The sequence below is a fragment of the Alternaria ventricosa genome (assembly GCF_023758065.1).
Source record: "Alternaria ventricosa strain BMP 2768 chromosome Unknown scaffold_18, whole genome shotgun sequence".
Lineage (NCBI taxonomy): Eukaryota > Fungi > Ascomycota > Dothideomycetes > Pleosporales > Pleosporaceae > Alternaria > Alternaria ventricosa.
In genome coordinates this window covers 315,574-334,416 of record NW_026055698.1, presented here as the reverse complement: position 1 = coordinate 334,416, position 18,843 = coordinate 315,574, and the positions used below count along the sequence as shown (strand labels likewise).

The 18,843-nt window shown below is 52.5% G+C and overlaps 9 protein-coding genes across 9 annotated transcripts; 2 read left to right on the top strand and 7 right to left on the bottom strand.

Moving 5' to 3' along the window:
• Positions 1-77: 77 nt before the first annotated feature.
• Positions 78-2,824, bottom strand: J4E93_008804 (uncharacterized protein; the record flags this gene model as incomplete). Its single annotated transcript, XM_049346702.1, is given in 2 exon segments — positions 78-2,801; positions 2,819-2,824. The coding sequence occupies 2 exon segments, from the start codon at positions 2,822-2,824 to the stop codon at positions 78-80; spliced, it is 2,730 nt and encodes a 909-aa protein (XP_049196122.1).
• A 3,170-nt stretch (positions 2,825-5,994) lies between these two features.
• Positions 5,995-6,356, top strand: J4E93_008803 (uncharacterized protein; the record flags this gene model as incomplete). The annotated part of the gene is made up of 2 exons (XM_049346701.1): positions 5,995-6,148; positions 6,202-6,356. The coding sequence occupies 2 exons, from the start codon at positions 5,995-5,997 to the stop codon at positions 6,354-6,356; spliced, it is 309 nt and encodes a 102-aa protein (XP_049196121.1).
• A 340-nt stretch (positions 6,357-6,696) lies between these two features.
• Positions 6,697-8,655, bottom strand: J4E93_008802 (uncharacterized protein; the record flags this gene model as incomplete). The annotated part of the gene is made up of 1 exon (XM_049346700.1): positions 6,697-8,655. The coding sequence occupies one exon, from the start codon at positions 8,653-8,655 to the stop codon at positions 6,697-6,699; it is 1,959 nt and encodes a 652-aa protein (XP_049196120.1).
• Positions 8,656-9,223: 568 nt separating this feature from the next.
• Positions 9,224-10,195, bottom strand: J4E93_008801 (uncharacterized protein; the record flags this gene model as incomplete). Its single annotated transcript, XM_049346699.1, has 1 exon — positions 9,224-10,195. One exon carries the CDS (start codon positions 10,193-10,195, stop codon positions 9,224-9,226), a length of 972 nt encoding a protein of 323 aa, XP_049196119.1.
• A 1,611-nt stretch (positions 10,196-11,806) lies between these two features.
• Positions 11,807-13,168, bottom strand: J4E93_008800 (uncharacterized protein; the record flags this gene model as incomplete). The annotated part of the gene is made up of 1 exon (XM_049346698.1): positions 11,807-13,168. The coding sequence occupies one exon, from the start codon at positions 13,166-13,168 to the stop codon at positions 11,807-11,809; it is 1,362 nt and encodes a 453-aa protein (XP_049196118.1).
• Positions 13,169-14,021: 853 nt separating this feature from the next.
• On the bottom strand, positions 14,022-15,187 carry J4E93_008799 (uncharacterized protein; the record flags this gene model as incomplete). The annotated part of the gene is made up of 3 exons (XM_049346697.1): positions 14,022-14,073; positions 14,178-14,902; positions 15,110-15,187. 3 exons carry the CDS (start codon positions 15,185-15,187, stop codon positions 14,022-14,024), a joined length of 855 nt encoding a protein of 284 aa, XP_049196117.1.
• Positions 15,188-15,692: 505 nt separating this feature from the next.
• Positions 15,693-16,613, bottom strand: J4E93_008798 (uncharacterized protein; the record flags this gene model as incomplete). Its single annotated transcript, XM_049346696.1, has 1 exon — positions 15,693-16,613. The coding sequence occupies one exon, from the start codon at positions 16,611-16,613 to the stop codon at positions 15,693-15,695; it is 921 nt and encodes a 306-aa protein (XP_049196116.1).
• Positions 16,614-17,150: 537 nt separating this feature from the next.
• J4E93_008797 (uncharacterized protein) lies at positions 17,151-18,252 on the top strand (the record flags this gene model as incomplete). Its single annotated transcript, XM_049346695.1, has 2 exons — positions 17,151-17,193; positions 17,240-18,252. The coding sequence occupies 2 exons, from the start codon at positions 17,151-17,153 to the stop codon at positions 18,250-18,252; spliced, it is 1,056 nt and encodes a 351-aa protein (XP_049196115.1).
• A 124-nt stretch (positions 18,253-18,376) lies between these two features.
• On the bottom strand, positions 18,377-18,829 carry J4E93_008796 (uncharacterized protein; the record flags this gene model as incomplete). The annotated part of the gene is made up of 3 exons (XM_049346694.1): positions 18,377-18,478; positions 18,528-18,614; positions 18,668-18,829. 3 exons carry the CDS (start codon positions 18,827-18,829, stop codon positions 18,377-18,379), a joined length of 351 nt encoding a protein of 116 aa, XP_049196114.1.
• Positions 18,830-18,843: the final 14 nt, after the last annotated feature.

The following is an 18,843-nucleotide window of genomic DNA, read 5'->3' as shown; positions in this document are numbered from 1 at the left end:
GGAGCGTGACACTCCCAAAATTTGAAGCATCGTATGGTTACGCGCGATGCAAAACACGCCGAGATTTCGATGATGCGTTACATCACCATACACTGGCCGGCCGGGCCGCCCGTAATCATCGAACTCATGGCTTGCATCGCCCGAGCTTGGAACATCTCTTGCAAATCGGCATTCCCAGCTGTGACCTCGGCCTGTGCGGCAGCGGCCGCAAAATTATGCTTCCTCTGTTGTCTGTGCTCCTGCGACCAACCTTTGTACAAGTTGTCCACATTCAAAGGTCCATCATCCGTAAAGAGCCTGGCAGCTCCTTTGTGGTACGTCGTCAAATCCTTCAAGCATACCTCGCTTTGCGCGCACTCATAGTTTTCTTCCTGTTGCCGTAGATGATTGCGCATCGCTCTGCGCGCTATGTCCATGAACCGAGGATAATTCCCTTCGATTATGGACGTAGTAATGATGGTATTCGCTGCATGTTGCGGCGATCGCCCGGTTTCTGAGAAAGACGGATCCCAAGCTGGGTCGTTCTCGAGCGCTGCGTAGATGGCTTTCCACGTGTCCGAGCATTGCCGCTGCATCAACGTTCCGTTGAAATAAAGATCTGGCAAGTCAGCCTGCAGCCAGAAGGCAAAATGTTGTAGAATGGCAACAGATGTGAGTCCGTCTCTGTCGTTGATAGGCTCCAATTTTTGTCCCTGCTTCTCTTGAGAGGCTTGCATCGCGCGCGCGAGACGGCCACGTGTTGCATCAGGAGCAGAAGCTTCGAGAAGTGCTGTAGTAATCGTGTCGATTCTCCCATTAAAGGCCCCACCGGGTATCTTCTTGATCCAACAGCCACTAGCACCGCGCGGCAAGTAGACAGTCTCTCCAAACACGGTTGCATCCCTGAACAGCCGAGACTTATTAGTGGGATCATATCTAGGCCGGCCTAGATCTCCGCGGCTAAAATCAAGACGATCAGAGGTATATGCTTGCACCTGCTTGAGTGTGGGTTGGCCAGTAGCAAGATCGAAGAGAGTCCGTGCTTCCTCAGGCGACTCGGGGGGTCTTTTGAGCAACACGTATCGGGGATCCTGGCTGAAGAGCATGAACTCCATGTCGGGCCACACTGGGTCGGAAGGGCTTCTCAGCTGTGTCCCCATATAGACATGAGCCATGAAAAGAAGAGAACATGAAGTTGCTTCGTGTGATAGGCCAGCCGCGTGCCAGTGAACGAGAAAGTGGTACTTCAACATGCCGTTTAGCAAAGGATGGTGCTTATATATGTAGAACGCTTCTTTCTTCATCATCCCGAAGATGGGGTGTCCATTGACCTTTGGATCTTGCGCAAGCTGTGCCCATTGTTCGGCAAATCCGTCATGGTTGGCCCAGGGACTGATGTCGTTGTATGCCTCTCTGAAAGGTTTATAGCATTCATCCTGGATATTGTCTGGCATCATCGGGTCCTCCCAATTGTTTGTAATGGCCTGTTCTACTCCCATTAGGTGGTTCAGGTAGACCTGAAGTTCAAAATGCGGTCGGTTGGTCATCTCGTCCATGATATCTTGCGAGTCGAAATGAAGCTGGACGCCATATGTAAGCCACATTGGGATCTTGTGCTCGGTAAACATGTCCAATAGCCCTTTGGAGACCATATCCAGCAGTGGTGGGCGTTTCGCTGCTTTCGCGACGATCCGCATGATTTGAGCAAGTTCGATTGCTCTGAATGTTCGATTGTGAATGTTGGCATCGCCGAAGTCCTTCGGCATCACTTGCGGAATCGAGTTCTTCTTTGTCATGTGCTTGTGGAGGTAGAACTTCAAGCCAGCGAAGACCGGCCAGAAGTCGAAGTGTGCTTCACTCTGGGCGTCCGCTGTAACGCCAAGCCTGGCGGAAGGCTTTGCAATCTCCGCGAGAGACCACTTGTGCATGTCCTCGTGGTTGTTGTAAAAAAGAACGGCGGGTAGCGTCCAGACCGGATACTCCGTGACTGGATATTTCTTCGGTCGTGTTACTAGCAAGTCGAACTTCGCCTCCGCGCTTTGAGCAAGCTTAATAGCCGTATCCGTGGTCATGGCTGCCACAATCAAGTCGACTTTGCCACTCTTGCATTTCTGCCAGTTGTCACGGACCACCTCCCTCATGTCCTGTTGCTCCTGTAGCATAAGCGCAACAGCAATCCAGAAGTCGTCCTCTTTGTCTTCCTCAGCTTCCTCGAGCGTGACATTAGATACGTCAGGGAGTGTATCTTCCGCAATATCTTCCTCGTCGGCTAGTGCCACAAGCTCATCGACGGTCAGCCCCGCGAAGCGATTGCGTGACGATAAGTCAGCCACATTAGTAGCGGAACCATTGTTGCGTGCGATTTCCGGTCCGCCCGACCCGAGGAATGGCTTGAGGGATGCGAAGGTGTCCTCGAGAACCTTGATGAAGTATTCGTGCCGCAGGTCACTGTTCGTATCCGGGTTGACTTTCGCCTTGTACCATTGCGAGACCTTCCGACGTGTCTGAATGGCGCGACTGAAGTGCCTGCATAAAGCAACAGGGACCATAATCTCAGACTCTGCTTCTTCTCCAGCTTTTGCTATCGCTTCTGCCATGGGTACAAAGTCCGATACTCCGAGTTGGTATACTGTGCCACCACCTCCACCTTTCGCATTCTGGTTGCCTTTCCTGCCTGCAGCCTTTTTCGATTTCGATTTCGACTTCGTCTGTTTTTGTTCCTTCGTTTTAACTTCGAAGCCGATGGACGCGGCGGTTTCGGCAATCCATCCTGCGATGTATTCGGTGGCTCGCTTGTACAAGGTGTACTTGGCGAGGAAGGTCTGTGGCTCATTGAGACCGACATGATGTGACCCGATTCGAGGCAGAGAAGCGCTCGATGTTCTCGTTCTGTGATGGGTGGGGTGCCTGAGTGCGACGATGGCGGTTCTTGGTGCTGCCGCAGCTCGTATAGCTCCGAATGAGAAGGCGGGCAAACCCTGCCGAGCGCCGCTAGCCCTATTTTCCACAGCACGTGACCCCAGAAAGGCGGGGCACAGAACTATCAGCGAGCGCGACTCATAACGGCCCGAATTGATTCAAACAATCAACTACGCCTCAGGTCCATTGGTATAATACGGCGTGATATCAACGTAGTCGTGGTATGCTAGCGAAACGGAATATCAAAATGATCAGATTGCTGGAATATGCACAACACGTATCCTGTTTTAGAGTGCCTAGGTATGCTCGACATCCCAATCAGAAACTGTCCATGTAAAGAGAGCTTTGGGACCTCAAAACCAGCTGCTGTACTCGTTTGTCAAGCTCATCCTACTCTATTCTTCGTTGCGATGTAGCAATGAATTTAGGGCAGGTCTATTGAATCATCCGCTTCTCGACTATCGCAGGCTTCTGGGTCAGATGTATACCTAGGTAATCACGACCGGATGCAAGCTCCTTAGCTATAGTTTTTGCGACGCCTTCATTCGGAGTCTTGGAGTCGCCCAAACCACGATGGCGATTCGGAACTTGCAGAGGCAAATATGGTTGAAAGCGGAATCTAAGGCTGACGAAATCTCACTTGCACTTGTTGCAAGCCATATTGATCGAAAGAAAGAGAACAGGGCTGTTTCTATAGCAAGAAGCGCAGTAGGTATGGAGGATATCAGTATCCGCAGTACAGATTGAGTAGCGGTGAAGGACGCCATTTACAAATCTCTACATGGACTTTGGTAGTCGCCAAAAAGGTTATTTGAACTGTCAAATCAGCGGTCAGTTAAGGCTACTGTAGTCTGTATTCGGCTATCGTCGTCCACTTTGCTATGGTGTTGGTTCGAGATCTTAGTCGCGCCGTAGCGGCATCGTGGCGTTTGTAGACCCGACCAAGCGCCAGATCAATCAAACTCAAAGTTGACATTCACGCCGTCGAATGGAGTCTTGTCTGTAGTAGCAGTCTGACTGCAGAGGTCGATTAGAATCTGTCCCTGGGGTTATTCTAGAACAACATGAGGAGAGCGGTGACTGTGGGCGGATGGATGCCGAAGAGCTTCGGAGCATGGCCGTGCCCTTCCTGGTGTGTCGCAAATGTCCCTGGCACATCAGGCACATGGCCACATTCCATCGCAATGCGCGAGCATCTCAGTACCATGGCGTCGCATTGCTTCTGGCCCTCCAACTACGCGCTGCATGTGCTGTACTTACCGCCTTGAGCTGTCACGTCCGCTCCTGAGTTTCGTCGACCCTGCGCCACCACACGCACTAGGCCATCAGCCTCGCCGCCCTCGCGTAAATAGGATGGCAGGATCGCGTGGAAGAATGCGTTTCGCCTCGAAGAATGCACTTCAGTTAAATGAAGTGTTTGTCGCGATTGGCTGGTCGATAGCAAAATGATGTAAATCGTCCTGCACGACTTGTTCAGATCTTGCTGCGTTGTCAGGAACCGGGTCTTTGTTGTGACGTAGATCGATGCAAGCGAGGTCGGCTGCTCGGGCTGTCACGCCAGGATCAGGCAAGGCGCGGTCAAGTGGGGCTTAACGGCCGCCTGGGCATGCAACGTTCCGTTCCATACATTTTCACAACGTCTCCTGAGATGGGCATGGTCTTTCGTCATTTAGGTCCGATTGCAGGTACCGTTGTGCTGACCAGATAATTGCGAATGGCCTCATCCAAACTCTAACGGATATTGCGGATGTACATGTCAGCCTTACAAGAATTCGCACAATTTGACAGCCTTTGTCGTTTGAACTTTGTGAGTACCTATAGATTCCCATCCTTGTGCTATATCAAACGCTAGCCGAACCATCACCAGGTTTTCCACCGTGTTACAGGGCTTCCTTGGAAGCTGGTTCTAGATTCCCATTCGCCAATACCCTTGCTAAACCCCTTAGCCCCACGTTTCGATCGCTTTTCTGGACTTCGTCACACCTACCTCTAGCATCATCGGATGGCGTATTGAGGCGCTTGAGTTCTTTGACAGCTGTTTGCCACACCTTGTCATGGGTTAGCTCTGGTAAATCTACCGGTTGCTAAAGAAAGATTTTCAAGGTTGGAATGAACGCGTGGTGTGGGTGACGATGAAGCATCGCCTCCACCAAGTCGATCGGTCAATGCAAGACTACAATCGTGTACACATTCTCATATCCGCATGAATACACTTTCATGCTAGGTGCCGTGCAGGCGGTGTATGCGCACTCAGACCACATCCACAAGCGTTTGACTTGGTGAACTTGAGGCTCGGAGATGAGCCTTATGCAGCGCCTGTGAACGAGCGCTCCGGTAGCCGGTACCCCAGCTTAGTGTACGTCACTGGCGTTGAAGCCTCAACTCGTGGAGGGTGTCCGACCACCCTATGGCATAGTCTGGGGCAGCCACAAAACCCTATGAGAGGCTTTGACGTGGATAACGTGCATACAGCCAGGACACCCTGCAGCAAATGTACGCGCCAGGGGCAGCGAAAAGATGCCCAATGTGTAAGTATGTTCGCGTTCGACATATGATCCCTACCCTGAATGGCTAAACCTCCGATATCGATCTACGTTCCACAGTATCCATTCTTCATGCGACAGCAACTCCAGCCGTGCAGGTTTCGAGATCAACAGCCCTAACGGACACTCCACCCTCGGTACCAGCCAGTCAGCATGATCAGCCAGGTACCACAGAGCCAAACCAGCTGAGATCGACGTCAGTCTTTGCCGGGTGCAGACTCGCCATGAAGAAGTTGGGGACGCCAGGTGGACCTGTCACCGTTATTTTGACCGTTATGGACGTGCGCTCCCGGCTGTCAGCTAATTCCCCTGGCGTCGATGACGATCGTAGCCTGGGTATGCCGGTGTTTGATGACGATGGCAATGTAATGAAGTGTGATCTTGGAATGAACCTTGAACAAGATGAGGACTGAGAAGGTATAAAGAGGGCGACGATGCCTCGACAATTGAACATCATCCAACACATTCAACTCACATCAACAACTCTACAACACCACTTCCAAACAACACTTCCTTCTTTCACAAGAACCAACCAACCCAACCAACCTTCAAAATGCAGTTCACCATCACCGCCATCGTTGCCTTCGCCGCCACCGTTGCCTTCGCTGCTCCCCTTGACGAGCGCCAGGTTGGCCTCTGCTCTTCCGGCAACCCCGTCTGCTGCGCTACCGATGTCCTGAACCTCGCCAACTTGGACTGCGCTCCTCGTACGCTCTTCCCATCTTCTATCCAAAAGACATGATCACTAACAGTTTCCTAGCTACCACCACCCCCACCAGCATCAATCAGTTCATCGACGGATGCGCTGAGTCCGGCCAGCAGGCCAAGTGCTGCCTCATCCCCATCCTCGGCCAGGCTCTCATCTGCTCCGACGTCAACCCCACTGCTGAGGCTCCCGCTACCCCCTCCGCATAAGCGTCTTTCGTCGCTTCTCATTCGGCATGGCGCGAATAATGTATAACCTCAACGATGGTCGTGCCTTGGTTTCTTAGACACTTGTAAAACATCTTTGCTTCAATTGTTTTAGAGAGGGCTTGAAATTTAATACACGTTTTCACTGGAATCACTCTTCTTGATATGGTGACATTGATGCTTTCTATGGACGACTGGAAATTCAAGTGAGTTTCAGAGGAATACAATCCATGTTGTGGGTGAAGTTTGCAATGGCGTGAAATACCGAGGAGGTACTCGAAGATTGTAAGGCTGTCGGTATGACAGCTGATAATGGTGTGAGATATATACAAAGACGTTCAGCTCACCCCTTTGTAATGTCAGGGAGCCACGTCGGCGCCAACTCCTCCCACAGTTTCTTGAGAGGGGGAGTCCTGTTGGCGTCGTCGACGTCGTAACGATGACCCAAGAACTCCCAGATGTTCTCCTGCAAAACCCGCTTGTGAAAGTAAAAGCAGGCTTTGTACCATGCGTCCCGAGAATCCCAATCTACGACCTCTTGGCACTTTTTGGTCATTTCTGCAGCTTTGAAGAGAAAATCAGAAACGTGCCCCAACAACGGTACCATCATGAGATCGTATCGATCAGGCCATTTGCATCCACGCCCTTGGATTCGAAGAACAATCGCAGCGCGCTTAAAAATAGGCGCCATTTTCTCAAGCTCTGCTTTCACATAGGAGGCCATGATGAACTCTGGATGGCTGACAGGTAGACTGGCAAGCTCCGGTACATCATGAGACCATATCTTGAAGCTAGCGGCTGCGTCGTCAGGCCAGCTAAACGACCTCCAGGAAAGTGCTTTGAGCTGATCATCTGGCAGACCAAACCAAGCCTCCTTGCTGAAGTCAATGAGGCCTGTTGCGCCTTGGGCCACTATCGGCTGCTGGAGAGGTGCCTGTTGGATAGGCGCGGGGGTACTCGGTGCCTTTTGCGGCTGCGGAGCGATCGGGATGGCGGGAGCGGGGAGGTGCTCAGTGGTGGTGGGGATGGCGGACAGCGTCCCCATCTTGGGTGCTGGAGGGTCTTGCGTACTTGACGCGGGAGGCTGGGCTGGCTTGACGATGACTGTGAGATCATCAAGGTGGTGTTCCAACCCCAACCAGATGGCAGTATCTCTGTACTGCTGGAGGAATGTTCGCAGCCTTCCATCTTCATCTTCCCGGATTTCCCACCCATATGGCCGAAATCGGCACCAGAACTCGACAATTGCGTCTTTCCAGATGAGGAAACTCGGGTCAAGGCCAGAAAGCCCTCTTGGGAAGAATGGCATCAGGTGCATTTTCGCTGCTACCATCAATGCCAAGATTTGAGCAGCTGGTGCCTCACACCCGGCATCAGTACCGATAGTACTTAGGAAGGATTTCATCTCAGCAACAACTAGATGCTTCTTATTCTCCACGTCTCGTAAAGTCCCTAGCTGAGGGTCGATCGAGGGAGCTGATGGGAGGGTAGATGGGGTTTGTGTAGGAGTGGGGATGTATATCGGAGGTAGCTCGACAACCTTATGGGCAGGTGCGATGACTGCATAGTCCTTCGTGGTAGTCGTTGTCGACTTCGTAGTGATTTGAGCCACTTCTGGCTTCGGTATGGTAGGTGCCGCGGCGACATTCTCGTGCTCGGTAGACCTATAGGCTGGTGGTGGTTGCCTAGGTGCAGACCGCCAGTAATCGCGTTCTTTGCGACGGGTATTGCCCCAAGAAGTCGACAGTTGAAGAACGGGATAGTGTGTCGGGTCGCGTCGATCGGAGTGTGCGAACGACTCGCCGGTGCCGCGGAAGTTGGTGAACGGCAACTCGAACGGCGGAGGGTATAAAGGAGGTGCTGGCTTAGTAGGTGCTGGCTCAGTAGGTGCTGGCTCTGCAGGTGGTAGTGTGACGGGTGGTGGTGTGGTGTGAGCGACGATGGGAGTGACAGGGAGTTTCGTCTCTTGCGATTGTCCCTTTTCGGCAGGTTCATGGAGGCCGTCTTGGTCGGCCTCGGGATGAGGGCCTATCCAGTAGGTGTATTTGATATATACGTATAGACAGAAGGTGAGGTGGATGCAGATGAGGAGTGCGATCAAGCGGAGGTAGAGGGGAACTCCTTCGAAGTTGTGGGTGAACTGATAGTAGACTTCCCAGAAGACTTCCCAGTATAGGTACGAGACGGCGATGTGGAGGCGGCGAACAGCCAACGGAAAGAACCCAGATGATGCGACGACGCGGCCGATGTCGAGGGCTACTAGCAAGAGGAAGCAAAGAAGGGCGATGGTGACAGTGCGCATCTTGTCGGTAAGGCGTGCGGCAGGTGAGCTCGCAAAGTAGGGTATGATGAGGTTTCGGGTATGGTCAGATAGAAGAGCTTGTGTTGGTTGCTGCGATGGAAAAGAATTGGAGTGTTTGGTTTGGAAACTGTGAGCAATGAAGTAGGATAGGTGTTTTGAGGCGTTGTATCGCTTTGTGTGTAGGCAAAAGATATTTTGACTGCTATTGTGGCTGGGTCCGTGCCTATTGTTGGTCACCGTGGAAATGACGACAGTTTATTCTAAAAAAGCGGTGGTGAGTCGCGAATTGCGATGCGGAGCGCTGGACAAACGGAAGGCTTGGCACGATACCGGCGGTGGACGAGAAGTGAAAGGGACAGCGACAAGACGCGCTATTCGCCGGAACGCTATCGTCATATTTGAATAGAATAGCGAGCCAGAAGAGACCCCCGGGTCAAAGTGTTTATGAAAGATGGCGTTCGCTCAAGTTGGTGCGAAGCACCATAGAAATAATATCCAGTTGAAGCCGGAAGGCGCGTAGTTGATGAGCCTTTACCTACAGATTCCTGTCGCAATGTAAGTTCCGACTTCAAGGCCTACGTCCAATCTGAAAATCTAAAGCCTTTGCGAGGATGTAGAGCATCTCCAACCGTACGCACGCCACACCCTTCTCCTTACCCATGCGGACAGGGTTGCCCACAATAGCCTCTACTTCTATCCTCCGGTTCGACTGAACGTCCTGAAGCATACTAGGTTCGATACCAGCGTTCGTCGGGATCCTGGCTTGCGCCCGGCTAAGCTGATTGTCGACCTGTTCCCGAGTGATTTCGTATCCATAGGCAGCTGCGATATCGCGAATCTCAAGCATCACGGCTAATACAACACCGTCGGCCTCTTCCGAAGCAGTCAAAATTTCTGTGTCTTTGCTCAGAGCGAGAGCACACATGGGGTTCCAGGATGCATTGACCAGTAGTTTCATCCATCGCTTGTGCTGAACGTCCTCGTAGAATTCCGCTGTAGCACCGGCTGCTGTGACAAGTTCCGTGAAAGCTTCAGCACATTTACTTGGTGCAGAGGAGGGATAGGATCCGACTTGAAGTTTCTCGACTTCACCGTGTTTGATGACGCCGGCTGGCCGTTGAGTCGCGGGCATGTAAACGACAGCGCTGATGATCGGGCTGTTTGGGTATGCCTTCAAGTATTCTTCTTCGATACCGACGCCATTCTGAATAAGTATGATAGCCGTATGTCCAGGTGTGACGGCAGGAGCGATGAGCTTCGGTACCGTATCCGGGATAGCCTTGCTACAGACGATGATGTAGTCAAATGGATCTGATGATTGAGACGCTGCTTCTCCACAGTCTCTGACTACATTGGGTCTGAAATGGAGGTTTTGACCAAATATTGATGAGTTGATGGTGAAACCATCTTTCTTTACGACTTCATAATTTGAGCGGCAGACGGCGGTGGTCGTGGCTACCTTGCTGAGCAGGTATAGATATACCGTTCCGACGCTACCAGCACCGAAAAGAAGAATATTTGGCTGCTTCCCCGAAGACATCATGGAACCTCAATATCGAAGATGGTGTTGTGCGTAGCTCTCCTGCAGTGCGACATGGAGGATTGGATGGTTGTCACAGTCATCCAACGGCTCTTTCCGTGGCCCCCAAATTTTCGCCGCGGAACGGGTACCCGCATCCTTCCCAAGCCAGCTTGGCGCTCCCTTACAGATCATCAGTAAGCCATCTGCGGGAACACTCAATCCTTCGTTTATACTCAAAGCAGTTATTAATCCATAATGGCAGGGGCCGTGTTGTTTGTTGGCTCGTTGCAAGCGCGCAGGCTGTCGCGACAACAGCAACATCTCAGAGGACGATCATCGCACACAACCAGATAGCATCCACTGTGATACAGCAGCACAGCTAATAACCCTGGAAAAGATATCAGTATCTCAGCCGCACTGTGGGCCCGCAGGAACACAGCGTGGCTTTTCATGCAATCTGGAGCCTCGCCTCGATTCGCTGCCTACGTTACCCATGCCGCATCCTGCATGCCAGGTCAGAAAAGGAGTGGTCAGGCGTGTGAAGCTATGATCGATACGACCCCCAAGAGCTGGGCAGCTAACTCTAGGTTGCCTTACGTCTTAAGCGATTACCAGTTCCATGCGCCAGCTGTGGTTATAACAGCTATGAGATGATCCGGCGCCCTCGTGTTCTGGTTGTCTGCTTAGCCGCCCCGCCAAAGCCAATTTGCGGCTAATGTACCGCGCGCCGACGCGATGATGCATAACCTTCTCTTACTCCTCCTTACCGCACTCGCAGCGCGTGTTTTCGCGACGAGTCAGATAGCCCTCTTCGAGGATGATAACTGCCAAGAGTCATTGCGAGGTTTAGAGGGTCCAAACGGCTATCCGAATGGTACCTGTACAGATCTCAGGCGCAATGGCCCTTATGGGAGCTTCCAGGTCGTCGGCCTGGACCCAGGATGCACAGGTATGTTGCTGCGTGACAGGGTGGATGCGAGGACGGCCATACTGACATTGCGCGCAGTCACCATATACATGAATGACACCACCGTCGACATATGCTCCGGCTTCCAAGAAGAGATACAACCGATCGACTGCTACAACTCGACCTTCGTATACTACAGTATCGACTTCTGCGACGCCGCCGCCATTGGTGAATCGCCATCTGCCACGTCCACGCCTACACCTACATCGACCCCGTCGTCCACAGCACCTCCCTCAGGCTCCTCAGGCTTGTCAACGGGCGCGATAGCGGGGGCAGCAGTTGGAGGAGGCATAGGTCTCGGCATAATAATCGGATTAGCGGTGTTCTTCATCATGAGGAGGCGGCATTCGTCACACTCACAGGAGATGTCAGGGTCTACGGAGCTTACGAGCGTAACGCCTTATGAGGTACACGCAAAGCACATTCAGGAGCTGGGACCGGGCGCGGTGGCATACAAACACGAACCTGTGGAGATTGCACAACCGCCTGTTGAGCTTGCGGGCACAGAGACGATGAGGCATGAAGGAAAAGGACTGCATTAGGATAACATGCACATTCGTCTTATGATCAGCACGAAGCGAATCAAGTTGTTACTCTACAACTCTGTTCCACCCGTCTCGTGTATGCCCAACACCACGTTCACTCAGACGCCGGAGAGCCTCTTAACCTTCCGGAAATGTGTCGGCAAACGTCCATTCACCATTTTGACAGACGATGTCTCTTGCCAGCGCTGCTTCACCAACATCGAACGAAACCCTATGGGAATAAACCTCGCCTGCCTCACTCCTGATGCCAGCGCCCATGAACACCGTTCTCGGCTGACTGCGCATTGCACTCAGAGCAAGTTGGACCTCTTCTGGGTCGAAGAGTCGCAAGACCCCGTCATCTTCTGGGCTCCAGCGTCTCACAGACATCGATGAATGCGGATAAGGTGCTTTCTCGAGCAACTTGACTAGCCACAGGTACTCAATCTGAGGCATCGTCTCGATGATCTGTAAGGGTTCGGTCCATTCCCCTTCCGGAAAGCCTATGGATGAGCATGACAGGCTTCTCAGTGTACCGGCGTGCGTGCGAAGGAAATTGGTCCAGTCAGTGTGTGAAAAGAACACGTCTTCCAGATGAAGATGTGAAAATCCAGGCCAATGGAAAGGTCCAACTGGTTGATAAGACAGTTCCATGAAATGATTGTCAGCTCCAAACTCGAATTTGCGCAGACTTGAGGTTGCGCTGAGCAATCGGCACAGCCAGCCACGATCCACTTGGCCCAAGACACTGACGGAGTGGACTTGTCTTGATAGCTGACTCTTCCAAATTTCGCAGTCGAGATCCAAGAATGTGACCACATCTTCGTTGGAATAATCCGTGTTCCAGAACTCAAACTGCAGGCCGACTTTGTCATGTACACCGGCGTCCAGGAGAGCCTCCGGAATCAAATCGTACACTCGGTTCTTACCGCTGTCTCCGTGCCTCTCACATGAACCAGGTGGGTTGAAAAGCTTTGACGGGATGATATGGGTCAGTCCACACCTGATGCCGGCGTCGACTGGCTCTTGTTCGACATGATAGAAACTGATGACATCGACTTGAACCATCTCTAAATTCTCTAGCTCCCGGAAGGCCTCTGTGAGAGTCAAAAAGTCCATACCGGAGCGCTCGACGTTGACTTGCAGATCCTTGTGGAGTTTTTCTTGTCCGATTCCACGTATGCTCTGTCCAATGCGTTCGCCGCTCACCGTGATTTTGCGGACATGCTTGGATAGTACAGTATGATGGCAGATCTCGAGAAGCGTCGTGAGGCTGGTAGGATGCAGCAAGACGATGAGGTGATTGAAGAACCGCTTGCCGAACGCGTTGGCCGAGTGCGCACTGAGTGCGCGACATGCGCAACGTACATTGAGAAGGTCAGCATCCTCAAGGCGGTCGCAGACGCTGCCTACGATCTCAGCTGGGAGGTCAAGTAGTCGAAAGGGTAGCTGCGATGCTGTAGCGAGAGCTGCCCTTGCCCTCTCGCGAGCAGTGATCATGTCTATGATGCAATGCCCGCAAATGTGCAGCGATGGAGGAGATGAAGTTGAAAAGCCGGCGTCGATGTGAGGTGAAAGATCGTGTGAGCGAGACGCTCTTGCCCGTTTGTCAACAACAGGGTCGTGCGTTCTACGCTAGGCCTGAAACCGAACTGAGAGAAGGTACGACAGAGGCAGCCGGCAGCGGAGAGCATTCCTGGTGCCTGATGGATTTCACAGATAAAATGTCACTCAGTCATCTGCGAGGTAAAGTAGGCTATGCAGTTATCATGGCGTATATACCTAGCTATCGCTTCTCAAGCCAGTCCCTACCCGCAACGGCAATGCATACGTAGCTTGATATCGGAACGTCGAAATCGTTGCTTGAGTCCGACCAGCTACCCCAGTATCCTGTGTCTGAAAAGGCTACATGTAGTATCGTGGTCGTTTTTTGATGCCAGATGACGCGTTTCTAATCAAAAAGTCCCCACATCTAGGTCTTGACGCTCCCAAAAAGTCAAACAATATATTGTTTCTGTAGATACACGTGACGTTCCCCCATTCCTTACTTGCTGTATCTCTGATGCGACTGATGTCTACCCGACTTTCTTTTTGGTGGCAGTATCATTCGTGACTGCCATCTAAATAATCCCACCCTGTTTTGTTACAGATATCCACAAATTTTCCCAACACATCCCACCGGGAGCAAATCGGCAAAGCAGCCGACCATGCGGATTCCAGAGCACCGTTGGCTAACGTAAAGTCGATGTGGTGGCGATTTGTGTCAGCAAAGGGTTTGAGCCCGATGGTGTGTACTGGAAGTAAAGCTCCGAGGGCGAGCAAGGTATCCGCTCGGTTGCTACATGCGGTGCCGTCAAGACTTAGTGTCGGCCTCCCGTTGCAACATGGTTCCAGCACTGGACAGGCTATACTCTGGCTTAGGCGAGTAAAGCATATACTTTGTAAAGCCGGTAGATTGTGGATAGTTTGTAATATTTCCGCCCAAGATCCCTCCCCCAGAAAGACATACTTTAGTGTGACGGAGACAAGGGTACCCTGGTGGGCCTTGAAGAAGTCGTTGAGGACAGTATTCTTGATGCGGATAATACCACTGATGATAGTCAGAGACCGAAGGTGCGGCCAAACATGCAAGCCACCTTGGGCGTTGTCAAACCTGATCTCTCCACGACGAGGAAGCAGACTGAGTTCCTGCAGTGACGAGCACGAAGCAGCAATGCGGTGAGCCCATTTACCACTGCTTCCAGTAGTAAGTATAACCTTGCGGACCCTGGATGATAGAAGGTCCTTCCAAGAAGGCAAACTAGGGTCGAAAAGCTCATAAGGTACAGGCGAGAAGAGGAGACTGGGAAAATTTTGGAAACGCAAGTTCAAGTCTAGGTGGATCGTATCACAAAGCTTGGCTCGTTTGGCGGACTCTATGACCACAAGAAACACGTGGCCGAGAACGGTAAAGTCGCCAGAACATTGTGTCATATCGAGCCTTTCTGGGCCACAACGAAGACCGATCGATTCCGGAGAAAGATAGCGTGTCTGTAGGTACGAATAAGTATCTATTCGAATGGTCTCCAGATTCGCGAAACTCCGAAGCGCCTCGGTGAGCATATCTTCCACGGTCGATGCAGGTATGCCAGCGTAGGTCGTCGAAGGTGGACCAGTTTCGCCGCTGATCGACAGAGTCTTCACGAACCGCGAAAACTTCTGGTAATGGGCGTAGCGCAACAAGACGGTCAAGCTCTCCGTGTGGGGTATCACCGCAAGATGAGTGAAGAAGCGTGATCCGAAAGTGAAGGCCGAACGATGGCTGAGAGTGCGACAGACTAGTCGAGTCTTTCGCAATGAGTCGTCGTCCAAGTCGTCGCAAACGCTGCTGAACAGCTCCTGGTAGTTGAGAAAGCCATTAGCACACGATCATTGCACCGAGCGTCAGAGAGCACTACTTACGAGAGGCAAGTCAACGATCCGGAAGAAGCTGGGGCCGTGCAGACTAAGAGCGCGGAAAGCGACACTGAGCTCGTCCATGGTGCCGCCGTTTCAGCTGACTGCGCAGCTTGCGCGTCTCGAGTGAGAGAGAGAAGCGCGGATGTTGAAAGTGCGTAGACGAGCTTTGTAGCTAACGATTGTTGGGTGTCAACTGCCCGCGCGCGTTCACCTGCTAGCGCCAAGACTGCGCGTTTGCTTGTGATCAATCCATCTCAAGTCTTCCTTAGCGATATCTCAACAACCTCACACTTCGACATATCATAGGAATGGAAAAGTGACTGATAAGAGGTAATAATAAATGTACAAACATGAAAGAAGTCTATGGCCCCAGACCAGAAAGGGACATGATTACCCAAACTGCAACGCCGATAAATGCAGCTCCTGATATCGCAAACGAGCATGTTCCCAAACTCCAAAAGCATTGGGTGATACCCAAATAAAAGACCAGACGTGCACATCCTGAGAAAGGGTCCACCGTCAATACACCTGATTGTACCCGCCTCTCTTGTACATTATTCGTGCCAACATCAGCCCTAAAAATATTCTAAATCTTCCTCTTCTTTGTATGAAACATGTTGTATTCTACCCTCTTCCTCTTCGGCGCCGGATCGGCCGCTGCCTGCGCATTCGTCGGCTTCGGCTTGGGTGCGCTGAAGTGCATCCCAGGCGGTAAGGAGGTCCGCGTGGGTGGTGGCGGCGCATTGCGTTGCTGCGGTGCAGGCCTCTGTGTAATGGTCGGGCGATTTGCGGACAGCGACGGCGCGGGCTGAGTGTCAGGCTTCTTCGAAACGGATGCCGAAGCTTGCTTGGACACTACCATACTTTTGGGAGCCTCATTCTCCGCCATTCGAACCATCCTTGCCGGTGCTTGCCTGACGTTGGTCTTTCGCTGAGCTAGAAGATGTGCTGGAATTTGGCTCGCTTTCGGGCGCTCGCGGCCATGGTCGAACATGCCGCGCTTCAGCTTGTCGAAGGCGGCTTTACCTGTCTTTGAAGGGGCACCAGATGGTTGCCCCCAGCTGCTGGTAGTGCGTCCAGTGAACATCTTGCTTGCGCCGGCACCATATCCAAACCTGGTCTCGACGATCAAGGTCTTGTTCTGTCCGCGATCTTTCTGAAGCGCTTGCATCTGCTGTTTGAGGGCCTCTTTATCCGCCTCTATCTCCAGTTCCGCATCTTTCTTCAACTTGCGATACACCTTGCTCCAGTTTCGAGGATCCCGCGGCTCATGGGGCTTCGTCTCCCAGTTCGGAATGTCTCGCTTGATAAAGCGAAGCCATATCTCGCCTGTCTCGCCGAGTAGTTGTGGGCAGTTGGCCTCGAGTTCGAGCAGCTGATCGGGGCTTTGTATGAATCGGAGGACTGGCTGGAGGAAGGAGTAGGGTAGATCGCCGACGTCGCGGAGCATATCGATATTCTTGATGAGGCGCTGTCGAGCCAGCTCGAAGAGGCTTGCGACGGGCATGGCGACGGTAATGTTTATGCGGAGGATATATCCAAAAGCGTTGCGTAAGATGGTGTTGTGAGGCGGAATGCGAAGATCAAACGGGTCGGAATGTGAAGGTTTTGGTCGTAGAGAGGTGATTTGCTGACAGGTTCGTTGGTGTTCGTCGATAGGGTGTCGTCTATTTAATATGAATCATGGACAGGCGGAACGAGGGCAGCGTGAACCGTAGATGGGGCTGAGGACCCCACGGGGCTCACGGCAGCATGTTGGTAGGCTAGTCCGGATCAAGAAGCTTGTTGTAACCTTGGAAGAGTTACGCTTGCCAGAGCAATGCGAAGCGATGAACGGGAGAGTGATGACGAGAGTGAAGAGTGAGTGAAAGTGTAGAAGGCGCGGTGGTCGGTCTGTGACGTTTGGTGGTGATCATAGGCGCTAACGGACCCCTGCCAAACGCGTTGATCGATTCAACTCTTGGACCTCAGCATCGCGACATTGACGACGACGACGTACGATACCACAAACAACATCTCCCCGTTCTTCGACCATTCAGAAAATATGGCGATCAACGACTGGGGTCTGCTTTCCCAGCCGGATGAGGGTAAGGCGTCTTTCACTCACTAGAAAGCTCCGACTAATTCCAGCAGATGCGCTGCACAATGTAGCCCGCCTACTAGCTGTCGAAGCACGCCCATACACAAACACGGCCAGTCGCATACTCAAACCAGACTTCTTCGAGGATGCGCGCCCCAGACAACTCCCCTCCCCGCCCCCGGATGCCTCAGGCGCAGAAGAGGAAGCCGCGGCAGTCGCTGTCGAGCGCGAGCAACAAGCGCACAAGATCGAGATATGGCGGAAAGACATCATGAACGAGCTGTCACTGCTGGACTTTGCGATTGTCCGATCCGAATTCACTACGAATAGCAATCACACTGAGCGCGCGCGATACGCCGATGAGAAGACGGCCATCGAGGCAAAGCAGGAACACGTGCGCAAGAACATAGAGAACCTGCGCGTCAGACTGGTCGAGGCGAAAGAGACGCTGGCCGTGCGTAAGACGTACGACGAGCTCACGGAGAAGATCACCAACAGCAAGATGCTGAAACCACGGGACGAGCAAGCACACGCCCACGAGAAGCTGGACCAGGAGATAGAGGAGCTCAATTCAGAAGTCCGGTTGGCTAAGGCTACCTGGAAGGAGCGACGCACGCAGTTCGGACGAATCGAGGAAGAAGCACGCGGCATGTTGCGCATGATCAAGGACGAGAAGGAGGAGGCTGAGCGCAAGGAGGGCATGATGAAGGATGGTGACGAAGATGGTGAAGGCGAGGGCAGCACCTCCAGAGGAGACGTTAGCCATGCCGGTACACCGCGACCAGATGGTGGCATGACACCTGGGCATGCCAGCCAGAGCGGAGACGGCTCTTCGTCACTACGGGTACCACCACAAGATCGCCTGAAGCCTCTATCACGGGAAGCCAGCGCCGCACCCTCACCTGCTAGATCTGGTGCCGCCGATGACACAGAGATGGCAGACCTTGGCGCACACTCAGGAGATGCCAATGATGGTGACTCTTCTGGGCTGGAAGAGGGCGAGGATCTTGAAGATGGGGAGGAGGATGGCGAAGATCGCACAGACACCAAGATGGACGAATCGTGATCACATGTAGATGATGATTCTTTGATGATTTGATTGCATAGCGCGGTGTTCGGGTATCATTCCATCATCTTTGTACCACTACCATACGGCAGCGGTACCGACTATCTCTTCGGTAGTTACGAATCTAAGAAGCTTCACGCATGGCCGCCTTGCCCTTTTCGACAGCCTCTTTCGCCTTGGTGATTTCCTCCGGTGATGCCTGGGCGCCGCCTTCTTTGTTGTTCTCCTACAGATTGTTAGTACGGGATACCCAGCTCATAGCATCCTAAACTTACGAGCTCCTCCTCCAGCCTCTCAACTGCCTGCTCAATCTTGATCTTCATGCCAGGCAGAACGTTCTTGGTCTCCTGGAGTGCTTGACGCTACACCGCAGTTAGTGATCATGGTCAGTATCAGGATTGCCGAGACTCTGTACCTCTTGCTTTAGGGTGTATTCGCCGTTCTCATCTCCCTCATTGGCCTCGGCCTTCTTGATGCGCGCCTCTTGTTGCTCGATCTCCTTGTGGTAGCTCGCTTCTTCCTTGACAAGGCGGGTTACCACGCCAGTTGCGATCGCGAGTTTGGAGGGAGGCGCCATGATCAAGATTGATA